Source organism: Filicampus tigris, chromosome 20, assembly GCF_054856515.1.
Source record: "Filicampus tigris isolate MCC_2025a chromosome 20, RoL_Ftig_1.0, whole genome shotgun sequence".
Taxonomy (NCBI): Eukaryota; Metazoa; Chordata; class Actinopteri; order Syngnathiformes; family Syngnathidae; genus Filicampus; species Filicampus tigris.
Window position 1 is genome coordinate 11,596,721 of NC_141236.1, and position 12,562 is coordinate 11,609,282.

General features: G+C 45.4%; 1 protein-coding gene and 1 long non-coding RNA gene across 2 annotated transcripts; one reads left to right on the forward strand and one right to left on the reverse strand.

The window, feature by feature from the left end:
• Window positions 1–15: 15 nt before the first annotated feature.
• Window positions 16–12,277, reverse strand: tmem63a (transmembrane protein 63A). Its single transcript, XM_086018214.1, is given in 26 exon segments — window positions 16–927; window positions 929–1,071; window positions 1,157–1,207; window positions 1,283–1,398; window positions 1,481–1,648; window positions 2,146–2,251; window positions 2,474–2,636; window positions 2,780–2,845; window positions 3,547–3,633; window positions 3,716–3,822; window positions 3,907–4,060; window positions 4,250–4,393; window positions 4,634–4,767; window positions 5,093–5,210; window positions 5,350–5,430; window positions 5,499–5,569; window positions 5,668–5,776; window positions 6,583–6,634; window positions 6,993–7,135; window positions 7,242–7,279; window positions 7,371–7,449; window positions 7,692–7,771; window positions 7,859–8,056; window positions 9,426–9,683; window positions 11,300–11,373; window positions 12,240–12,277. Coding segments are annotated over 23 exon segments (2,424 nt in total). The 5' UTR covers window positions 8,030–8,056; window positions 9,426–9,683; window positions 11,300–11,373; window positions 12,240–12,277; the 3' UTR covers window positions 16–884.
• LOC147128355 (uncharacterized) lies at window positions 959–3,097 on the forward strand. Its single transcript, XR_015083760.1, has 3 exons — window positions 959–1,061; window positions 1,183–1,252; window positions 2,497–3,097. It is a non-coding gene; the product is annotated as an uncharacterized LOC147128355 (long non-coding RNA).
• Window positions 12,278–12,562: the final 285 nt, after the last annotated feature.

A 12,562-nucleotide genomic window follows, 5' to 3' on the forward strand; every position in this document is an offset into this window, starting at 1 on the left:
GACACACAACGCTCATGACTTCAAAAGTTTGTAATGTGGATGGTTTTGTACAGGCGAAATACAAAGACTTTTTCAACTTTTTTAACTTTTCAAAATTTGTTAAGATTTTTTTTTTCTTAAGGAATATGTAGAACAAATGTTTAAAAGTATGACAAGATAATCTTCGTTTAAAAAAAAACTTTGTTGAAAAGAGACTGTAATGTGGGGAAAGTGGAATTTCCTGTAAAAAAAAAACAAACAAAAAAACATTTTTGCCAAAAAAAAAAAAAAAACCCAATCATGAAGATTTTGTGAAGAGTACAAAAATGTTACAGTTTTAGTAAATTGCATGAACATGTTTTAAATTGTTTAAGAGATTAATTGTTTAGAGAATGGGGGTAAAAAAAATTTGGGAGGGGTTTTAAAAAAGTTTCTTACATCATTTTTAATGTACGTTAACAATTTTTTTTTTTCCATATTTGTTTCAAACCATGAAAAGGAAATTTTGACTTGAAAAAAAAAATTGTGAAACAATTCTCCAAGTGTTTGCTTAATTAGTAACCCCACCGTGTGCATGAATAGGTCTGTGACATAGAAAGTGCATTATTAACATGAAATGCTTCCTTTGGCAAGGGTCCATTTGAATCATAAAACGCTCACTTACTTCTTTGGCATCAGTTACTCTTTTGTTTTCATGCAACATTAGTTTCATCATTTGTCAAGACATTCATTCCACTGGTCTTCTCAAACAAAGCTGTTAGGGCCATTTCAAGGCGACAAATCACAGAGGCCCAGAAGTGTGCTTTCTTGTAAACATGCCTCTCTAATGTCAAACAAATGGCATCCTTTCCCCTGCGTTAATCTCTGACACAATGTCGTCACTTCTGTGTCCTTTGATGGCTGCGTTATTTCACAAGGGTGCGGAATGCCTCGCGAGATGTTAAACTAGGGTTGTTCTTTTGTGACGCTGCCCTCTTCAGGACTTGGGCTGCGTGCCGGGCTGCCCTCTGTGGATCCGTACGACGACCGGGCCTGAGCCGCCTTGGCGGACTCCGCCGACGATTTGGGATTCAGCACTCTGGGTAGGTAAACCTGTAAATATAATGGGCAAAAAAAAAAAAAAAAAACAGGAAGTGAAGCTTTACTGTGGTTGTATTACAGTATGTATGGCATTTACCATGGTGTTTTCCTCCACTCCCTCAGGCGTGTCCTCATCTTCCTCCCTCACCTGTAGTGGAACACCAGAGACGTCACCAGATGCAGAAGAAACATTGTAAGTCCGCAAACACCACATGTGGCTCACCGCGTAATTGTGTGGACTGAGGTATCGGAAATGGCCAAAACAGGTGTAGCTGAGGCAGATGAGGATGGTGGCGACAAGCACCACCAAGGTAAACAGAGAAGTGGATGCCCAGAAACCTAGAATGTCAGAGACGTTGCCAATATTTCAGCAAAAATGGCTCGGAAGACGCCGTCGCTCTGACTCAAGCATGCCACTGACCTGTTCTGAGAACAGAAAAGAAATACAGCCATATTAGGCAGATGATGGGCGCGGCCAGGGCTTGATTGACAGCCTTCAGGTGGACTTGGCGGTCGAGACGTGTCGGCAAGTAGGCGAAGTACAAGTTGTGCTTGTCTACCAGGTGCTTCAGCGTCATGTAAAGGAGACCTGAGGGGGCGACACGCAGCCGTTAGGAACATCTGAGCATTTTAAAGGGCGCCCTCAGTTGACGTTGGTCCCGGCCTACGACATTCTGAGGTGAAGAACTGTAAGAATACGCGATCAAGCGACACGGGAAGGCGCGCTAGGCCAACGCCGCGCTTCCCGTGTCGCATTGAATTGTCTTAGACCAATGACCTTGTTGTGTTTTTCAAACAAATACGCTCTAGTGATACCCTTATATAAATGTCAACATCACTTGCTGTTCCAGCAGAAAACTGGTGGCGTTCCACAAGGCTCGCTTCTAAGGCCACAGATTTTTGTGTTTTTCACACAAATATTCACTGTACTCGTGACTCCACTAACGCATTTGTGTAGGTTAGCGATAAGACGACGGCACACTTCAGAAATCGGGGCTAAGCTGTACGAACGAAACTCCTCCATGAGCTGAGGACCCCAAGTATACAGAAGATTCTTGATGTGCAAACGTGTGCTGTAGTACTCACCAAAAGGCACGATAATGGGACAAATGACGCTGTATGCCATGATGACAGTAAACACACACAGGATCCAGCCATACATGGCGCCATACTCAAACTCGTAGGCTTGGTTCTGGCAATTGAAAGAAAAGAAGCTTCAGTCATAAAACTCCCTGCGGTATTACCTTGAATATTTGTTGCCTGGCCTTCTGAACAAGATATTAAACTTATCAGTTTGCTTCTTGTAAACACGAGTCGGTATGTGATTTGGATCCATTTCCACTATTAAATCATCTCTCATTCCAGTAAGTAGCTGCGAGCGTTTATGCTGGTTGCCATATGGCCCGTCACGAACCTGTTTGACGTATTTCCTTTCAGCGGCCGAGCGGGCAAAGGCTAAGCGGATGGTGTAAAGAAGCAGACCGGGCAACCGCATCAGATCCATGGCCGAGCCCACCAGCGCCGCCGCGATCACGTAGTTGACAAAGAAGGCCCCTTGGTCAGGTAAGAACACGCATCTGGTATCAAGACGGGGAAACAAAAGACGTTCTATGTCGAGTGTGTAAAGCAGAATGTGGTGATAATGCGCATTAGAGCATTTCTCGTCCAGAGTTGGACGGTGACTAAAAAGGACATTCGCGCAACCGAGAGAGGAACTTACTCAAACCTCAGCTTCCCATCAGTTAGAAATTCTTTGTCAAACAGCCAGCGGAAAAACAAGGCGAGACTTCAAGGAGAGAAACAAAACCACTTTTTTAGTTAACATGACAAACTATACCGCAAATGATTTTGTTTACTTCGTGTGTGTGTGTCTTGAATCAGCATGTTGTCTACAATGACTGAAAGGGAACACATTAGCACAAAATAATGAGATATCATCATCATTTTAAAAAATAAACAATGCTTCATTTTGAGTTACTTTTTTCTTGGGCCCTCTCCAAATGGTTTTGTTGTCATTATTACCCCTTGCCCCCCCCCCCCCCCCCCGCACCCCCCCAAAAAAGCATTTTTGACCACTGCTGTCTGAGTAGCACCCAACTCCCACCCAGAATGTCTGAAAATTCATCCCTCGAAGCCAGTTTCACTTAATGGTATTAACAGTATGCCAAAACGGTATTTACCTTTTAAATAGAACCTAAATACAAACCGCTAAGGGTGTCTTTTCCAATAAATGAAACATTCTTAAATGAACAAAATAATGTATTTACATATACGTGCGTGTGTGTGTATATATATATATATATCGATCTACATATAGCTATATCTATCTGAATCTATATATCTATCTCTATATACTGTATATGTATATCTCTCTCTCTCTCTCTCTACATATATATATATATATATATAGGTTGTATTTGTAGGGAAAGTTCAACATCAGTAGTCTTTTTAATGCAGAGTACAGACAGCGTAGCCCACTGAAATGACCTGGTGAGTCCGAGCGAGGGAAGGATGAGCACCATGAAGAGCAGGAAGAAATAAAGCTTGTGCATCATACTCAGCTGCTCGCTGGACCTGAAAGAGCACACGGGACGGTTGAATCCCAAGTGCAATCTCGCCTCGCCTCGCCCGCCAATCATGCATGAGCGCGTCACACCTGCTCCAGTGCGCCTCCCCCAGCGTGGAGTAGTAGACGATGGTGGGCAGCAGCGCGGAGAAGCACCACAGCAGGAAGGTGGGGAAGAACTGGCTGATGATCGGGCTCTGCGGGCCAGCGCGACAACGGTCAGGTTTGCGGGGCCGCGAGAGGGGGCGGGGGGGGGGGGGGCGCCGGTCTCAAGAGCATACGTTCAGGTAGTAGATGGGCTTGGTGACGTTGAATTTGTCAATGGTGTTGATGATGATGGTGGGCGTTGTGAGGAAGGTGAGCAGGAAGAAAAGCAGGAAGTTGAGCATCATGTAGCGCACGAACCAGGAGAAGCCCTGCACTGACAGATGGTCCCTGGACAGGAAGAGGAAATTGGAAGGCAACATTCAACACTTTGCAATAAAGTCTGTTGTCATCACTAAATACAACTGTGAAGAGCAAAAAAAAAAAAAAAAGTGACCAAGTCATGGAAATCAATCGAGTTCTGCTGGGAGTTGCGAGGCTCGACCCTTCTGAAAGTCACGTGCGATGCAGCAGCCTTACCAGTAAAGGTTTTTGGGATGGGGCGCGAAGCTGACCCTCCACTTCCTCACTTTGACACTCGCGCTCTTGCTCGAAGGCTGAGGCTGGCGGCCGCAGCAGCTGCACGGGCCGCCGCATTCGAGCGCGTTGAAGTCTTTCAGAATGCTAACGAGCGCGGGGGACAGGCGGAAGTGACAGGAGTGATGAACTTTTCAACAGTGGCAAGCGTCCAGAAAAGCGTTAGGAGAATTTGGGCCCCGTGCCCGAGCACATCACGCCGGCTCTGTGACAGCGAACGCCGCTTAGCAGTGCCGAGCGTGTTGGACTGGGTTCTAATATGGATTCCCGGCTGGCACCAATTTTTTTGGGGGGGGGCTGGGGGTTGAGAGATAAATGACTACTCACTACTTGGCCATGGCCTCCGTCTGGAGAGTGACAAAGGCAAGCCCCAGGGGGCGCTGCGGCACCACTTCCACTAGCTGCCTCACCTCCTCCAGCAGGTCTTTTTCTTTGGTGCTGTAGTACTCGATAGCGTCCACCTGAGGGAAAGATGCACATGAATGAGCATGCACAAGTCATTCATAGCGAGGATTACAGTTACATCCCACTGGCAATCATCGCCGAGCTTATTTCTGAGGCAAGACAAGGATGCCAAAAGCAGATACGTATTCCTTTCACGGCCTTAAATTTGAATGTACGCAGCTGTTGCTGCTCATGGAAGCGTTTGAAAAGTCAGGCCCGTCAGTCAGTTGACCCGAGGAACATAAAATCCAGGAGGCATTTCTATCACGGGCCCGCTCAGAAGAAATCCATTCCGGAAAAAATAAAAAGCCGCTGTTTCACGACGACATGAAGCAAGCTTACCTTGTCACAGTTGGCGCAGCAACAGAGATAACCGCATAGTCTCGGATACATCGTTTCCCGCCGGCCCGTCTTCTCCAGGACGCGCTCGTAGTAGCGCAGGTTTTTTCCAGCCCGAACCCTAGCGTGACAAACACCTCGGCATAATTGTCACACCCTGCATTGACTCGTGTTGTTGTTTTTTCTTGCTAACACGCCCGAACAAATTTGCCTAGCAAGTCAGAGTGAGGCGTTTGAATGTGGAAACTTCGCATTCTTACCTTTCCTTATCGAGCTGCATGAGCTTGGCCACGTCATAGGCAATGTTGACCGCACGCACTTGGCAGGTGGGGTACGCCTCTCTGTACAAAAGCGCACCAAACAATAAGGAACGGGCGCAGGAAGCACAAAGTCCATTCAGCCCACTCACGTGAAATGCGTCTTCACATCATCTTCTGTCGCTGTTTTGGGCACAGAGATCACAAACAAGGTGTTTCTGGCCTACAAACATGGCAGGTTACCGTCCAGCACAAGTGCCTCCTAAGCATCGAATTGTGATTTTGTGGGGGGTTGGGGGGGGGGGGGGGTCAGAAACTCACTGTATCTTGGCCCATTCCTTTCATTTGCGATGTGTGGTGTCGCAGCAAAACGACAGTTAGGGCAAGATAGAGGACGGCAAACACCGTGTGAAGCCACAACCAGTGGTTTCTGGTGAGAAAAGCAAACTCTTAAACCACAGCATGAAGCCACTCAGTAGTATTTTGTGCAGTTGAGTCAGTGTGGAAGCCTAAGGCACCTTTACATGTTATGTTTTTTTTTTTTTTTTTTTAATACATCAATGCCTACGGTCGTAACTTAACCCGCGGTTGTGGAATCATCGTCGCAGTAAATATTTGTCTGAAACACCGCCAGTTAAATCCTGTTATGGCAAGTCATTGAAACATTTGTGATACAAAAATATGTGGACCTAGTATGGAACCTTGCGGAACACCACCACTATCTATCTACGGGGGCTCCCCGGTTAGTGATAAGAGTTCAGTTCCCATGTCGACAAGGTAACCAGAATGTGTACGCAAGTCGGAAGGCACCGTTGTCCATCACTAAATTACGGTGGAGTCGAAATGACGGTAAACATTTGTCCCGCAAAAAAATCACACGACGGAAAAACACGAAATACTGCAACAACGGAGCATGCCTTCTTGTGCCGAAGGGACAAATTGTTACGTCACTGTACAAACTAGTTCACTGTGCACAGTTTATAACCTGATGTTGGCACTATTGTAAACCAAGGACTGCCCCCCCCCCCCCTCCCCACCACCACCAATGACCATTTCAAATATAAAGGTAACATGTCCTTTTTTGACCCTTGCACCAGTCCTCCACACTGAACGGTATCTGCCCAACCTTTTAGTGGTTTATGATGCTGTGAAAGACTTTTCTTTTTTTTTTTTTTTTTCACATGTTACTGTAGGTTTTATTGCAGGTTGTGCTGCCACCGTGTTGTTGTTTATTACCCCTTTTGAAGATTCCCAATAGTCGTCCTTCCAAAACTCTGCGGATTGGTGCCTGAAAAATAATTAGGATGGAAAAAGTGTACTGAGAGAGTCATTGATTTTTTTTTTTTTTTTTTTTTTTTTCTCCACCTCATTCGGTTGTACCGGTAATATTTGCCATTAAGATGTGAGCTGTTAAGCTGGTGTAAGGTGCGTTTACATAATAAACCAACATCAGTCTTCTCAAAGTGGGCAAAAAGGAGAAGCAGCGCTACAGGGACTTTTTCCTTCCACTTTCACATTGAAGGTGCATTTGTCAATACATTTGGAGTGGAGAGGAAGTGAATCTACTAGAGCCATTTTAATCCACGATGAACAGGCTACATAGTAGAAGTGAATCAAACTGAAATTGCGAGGCAACCAAAGCTCACCCAGCAGGTCACCCGTCAGGTTGACAGGCAGGATGATTGAGAGGGAGGTGACCGTAATGACCAGCAACAGGATGACCAGGTGACGCTGAAAGGACAGGTAGTGAACGGCGTCCCTGCCGCATCTGGCTTTTATTTTGTCGTCGCTGAGAAAAAAAGAAAAAAAATATCCTGTGTATATATATATATATATATATATGTCAAAGGGATCAGGACTTGACCACAAACAGTATGGTGACAAATCGTACTCACTCCATTCTGAGAATGAAAGGCAGCCAAGAACAGAAGCCCTTTTCAAAAATGAGACGTAAAATAGATGCCGTTTCAGATTGTGACAAATGACTTTGGGCTATCGTCAGGAATCACTTCAATGCAACCAACCATTTCGTACTCGAGGTCGTCCGCATTGGACACGCAAGACGACGTGTGTCTGTACAGATGGCGCCCCGACCCGGTGACCCTAAAACACAATGCAATTCTTTGAACAAATGATATCCAACCTCCGCATCAGATTCATTTGCTACCGCAACAAGGAAGACAGAACAGTTTGCCAGTACAAGAGTCTGACCCAGAATGTCCGCTTCTTGTCCACAAATACCAAAACAGCTTCGGGACCAAGTCGGACCTTGCCTCATAAGCCATTGCTTAATCTTGACCTATTTGTAATTACTTGCTAAAAAGTGTCTCGAATCCAAAACCGACCCTTCGTTGTCTGCAACCAGTGCCAGACGTCCATAGTCCCAGAACTTCCTCCGTATAACCGAGAACAGGATCAGCAACACCTATCGGATCAAAAGATAACGGTCCATCCATTTTACAGAACGTTAAACTTTCGCCGTCTCAATTGTCGACAAACGTGGAGCTCGTACCAAAAAGAAGCTAAAGTTGAGAAGCAGCACAACAGGCACACCCCCGAACTGGACTCCATTCAGGACGGTACTCTGCGTGCTGTTGAAGCAGGTCTTGTCCTTGGGGCCGCTAGAACCGGTGGTGCCGTTTGAGCCCACGAGGGACCACTGCTCCCACCACCAAGACGACATCACAGCAGGGGAACTGGCGGCTTTTGTCTGCATGCAAGGACATACATCGGAAAAAGTCGGACGTGTTTGGCCAGGCATATTACCTCAGCAAGTGTACAGGAACAGGAACCAACGGAAAGGGTGTTAAAGTTCAAAACAATAAGACATATAGATGTTTTGATATCATAAAAGTCAACAACACTAGCCCGCTCTAAAGGTGGGTAGTAAAACGCTACATTTACTTTTGATCAATGCTCGGAGTAGTTTTAATGCCACATACTTTTTACTTAAGTTTCCTAAGAAGCAATGCCGCTATTACTTCATGACATTGTCGTAGTCGTCTTGCTACTTTTATTTGCATCGTCCATGATTAAGTCATTTCGTCTTTTTGGTTTGACCGTTCTGCCTCGGGTGTGGTCACATGACCGTTTCAGCGAACCGGCCTAACCACTTGCAAAGTTTGCCTCCATTTCACCAATCACATGGAGCCAATAACGGCGCGCAAAATGTCTGCGGCCCCAAACGGAATCAACGTTTTCAAAAGTTACGTAAAGCATTAGGAAACAACGGCGTGCGAGAAGACGTCCGTGGCCTCACATTCAATCTCTGTTTACAGACAAAGGAATAGCTGTGTCATTAGCGTCTGTCCACATTTAAGTCTACAAGAACTCCACTTACAATCTCAGAAAACAGATCACAGTATGTGTAATCTCTGCCCGGTGAGCCATGAATGTTAACAAAGAAAAATTAATTCAAGACCATTTCTCATGGCTGAATTTGACTTGATGTATTTTGGTCTTTAGTAGTTTTTTTTAAGTGAATACTTCCACTTAATTATTGAGTCATACAGTATTATTCTAAAGTAACAGTACTCTTGCTAGAGTACAGTTTTTGGCTCCTTTGCCCACCTCAGGTTATCAAAACTACAAAACACATTTTCTGTTTTGTGTCTGAAGTCTTTTATAATATCCGAAAAGTGTGCCTTCCTAACTCTGACCACGGGGGCTTGGTCACGCACGTTGATGAGTTTTGCGCCGCTCCACGCGTGTCCGACATGTCAAATGAACAGCGTCCCTCTTCTCTGCACGACTCAACTGACCCTGCACGCCGCGAGTCACGGGTTCTGCGTTGGGCGGCTCGGGCTAAAATCTGGAGTTCGTCTTCAAGTGGACGAGTCATACTCGAGAATCCAAACAACAGTCGTATCCGCCATTTTCGCATGAGATACTTTCATTATTTATTTTTTTTTACCCAGCGCTAATGACACATGAAGTAAAGTTACAAAACAAGCGCTAATGACAAATGAAGTAAAGTTACAAAACAGCAACTAACTAGTTGTGGTAGTTGCGGAAAAAAAAAGTTTCGAAAGCCGGCCAAAGCGGAACCGGAGTCAGATCATCGCAGAACTTTTCCTTACCTCACTGGCAAGTCACCCCCGTCAACATCCGCCATCCACAAACTTGAGCAGCTGGTACAAAAAGTGAGGCGACCGCCGTGTTTGGCTTGCTTACGTGGCGGAGAGAAGCGCAGCCAGGTCGCCCTGCCTGTTGTGTTGTTTGCGCCCGTCTCTGAGACGCAAAGTCAACTTTAAGCGTGAAGGCATCTACTGGGAGAAAGTCTTGTTTTTGTGCGGCCGTCCCACTTGACGTTGCGCGCATGCGCAGAGTGTCGACAGCTGTCAGAGCAGAAATGTCATGTCATGTGATTACGGAAAGCATACGCGAAACTATAGCAATATTTTATTTAATCATGATATGTAATATTTAACCTTAGGAGCATTGGAGTTTAGATATAATAGTAATCATATGTTGATAGTTAAGTTAATAGGATGCGAATATATTGTATAAATATGTAATTCAGGGATGGCCAACTGGCGGCCTACACAATGAGTGGCCCATTGATTTACCCGCCGCCCCCCAAAATAAACGTTGTTTATTATATATATATTTTTTACAACCCCCCCAAAAATATTTTACAAAAGGTGATAAACATTCTATACACCTTTTAAAATAGTGCCCCCCCCCCCCAGTTCGGGGGAACTCCCCAAAAGAAATGCTGATAAATATTCAATATACGTTTTCCACAAATAAAACTGTCGGAAATGGAAGTAAAAATCCTTAAAAAAAAGGATGAAGAATCCCAAAATATAAAAAGAACAATTAAAAAAATATATAGGGCAAAGGCCTGATTAAATGAAACGCCTTCCCTTACTTCAACATAGTTCTTTGGCTTCAGGATGGTGCCACAATCAATACTTTTATCGAAAACTGGGCTTTGGCCTGAAAACCAAAATCATGAAATGCTGTAGGCGACTTGGCAAATAGCCACTTGCTAATACACAGGGAACGCTATACCCTGCTTTCGAGCTTCCTTGCTGGAAGAACGGAAGCCGTCATGTTGTGCGAAGAACTGATGTCAAACAGTGAACTACTGTTAGCACAATTGGGGTAAACATTTCTTTTCACAGTGGCAAGCGTGACATGATGGCGTCTATTTTAAAAACACAATCCATCTCATGTGACCGCTGCCATTCCGTAACATCGAGCCTCGCGCATCGAAAGCCGCAAGAGGCCAAAATGAAATGCTTGTGACTTCACTACCAGTCCTTTGGAAGCAGACTTGAGCGAGATTTGACCCAAGGATTACACGGCATCCGACACGGCGGACACAATGCGGCCGGTTCCACATCGGAGCCATTTGGGAGATGTGTCGTGATTGGTGTGGGACGAAGCATCGCTAAGCAATGTCACGGGCGCAGATCAGATGGCTAAATTAATGAAGCCAATGCAATTAGTCATTCAATTTACTGTAACATTGTGCGGTTGTGCAGTGTTTCCCCCTCCAGATTGCCATTATGTGATGTTTAGAGGCTTCAGCCCGGACTGTTCATTTCTGCCTGCTGTGTGTTTGTGTCTTTCTCGTCCCGTGTGTACTCACACTGATGTTCATGTTGTGGCTCTGTGTGTGCGTGTGCGACTGTTCATGCCTCACTGTGGGACACGTTGATTAGCGCGCTCCGCGACTCAGCTCCCAGCTGTCCTCCCGGCCGGCCGCTGATTGAAACCAATCAGGCTTGCGATGGCCCCATTGCAGTGACCCCTCACCCCGCCCGCCCCCGGCCTAATCACCTGCTGATTGGCCCATGCAGGGCCCCCCCCCCCCCCACCCCCAACCCGCACCCCTGGCGTCGCTCCCCTCCCCTTGGCACGGAAGGTTAATTTGACCGGCGGATGAAGCCTTCAGGAGGGAATAGGAACGTGTGCCGGGTGATATTGCGTGGATATAACCCACCTGTCAATCACGGCCACTTAGGGGGGAGGACAGGCAGGGAAAACGGTGACAGTCAGGAAGGAAGGAAGACCATCCTGATGAAAGATGGATGAGGCTATTATTAACTTCATACGCAGCTTTATTTGTATACCATAACTTTATTTTAATGAAAGTACGGTGTAATAAACACAGACACGAGCTCCCTTTAAACATTTGTGCATGTTACAATTGTAAATGTAAAAGCTGTTCAAATTGTGTGGTCAACACTAAGTTGTGCTGTGCCAAGACAAGGGGCTCATCTCAAGTCACCAGTCTCTCAAAACACTGAACGCGAAGTTGTTCTCACTCTACCGTCAGTATTAGTGGTATGAAATGCGCATCAAGGTCAAGGACTTGTATATGACTAGACCAACGATATGCCGTTTACTCTGCGTAGCGAGAAGTAAAGCCACCACCGGGTATCTTGAGTTGCCACTGGCTAAGCTAAGCGCACTTAGCTTGAATAGAATACATTTCATTTCATGGGTAAGAATGCGATTCTAAATGTTCTTGTATAAGTCCATCAGGTTGTCAGAACCATCGACCATGAAATGAAAGCAAAGTCCGTCTGGAAAAAAAAAATCGCTGCAGAATGAAAACCTCCCCTCTGTAAATCACGATACTGAGATAATCTGAACGCTCGATGCACACAGGAAAGTTCATTCTTTGACAGGCTCTTATTACTCCATGCAGGCATCCTCGCATAAAACACACACCGATAAACAGTGAATACAGAAGAGAAGTTGTCAATAACAGTGGCAACTTAAGATGGACTCTTGTGATTGTGAAATGAAACGCGATGGCACATTAGGAAGCTCGCACTGTTGTGACACAAATAGAGGAGCACATGGTTGTGTTTACGTGTCTCACAAGCACTCACCACAATAGAAACGACAAGAATATGCAGCCGCAATCAACGTACTTTTTTGACCACGTGAGCTAACAGTTAGCCTAGCTTCTTCTCTTTCTTGTTCGAACCAGACTCTTTCTCCTTCTATGTATTTTCCAGCTCTCTGGTTGCCCTGTGGCACCACGCTGCCTCTCACAGGTGGTGTGCTGTGTTGACACTTTTTTTCCCCTCTTTGTGAGTCTCTCACATTTAAACAAACAAAAAAAAAATCTAATAAGATGTTTAAAATTGGAATGTGTATATCCTGCTTGAACCAAGATTGTATTTCAAACGACACATTCTTTTTGTTCTGAAATTTAAGCGGCGTTCCACGCACAGTAAATGCTGCAGTTACG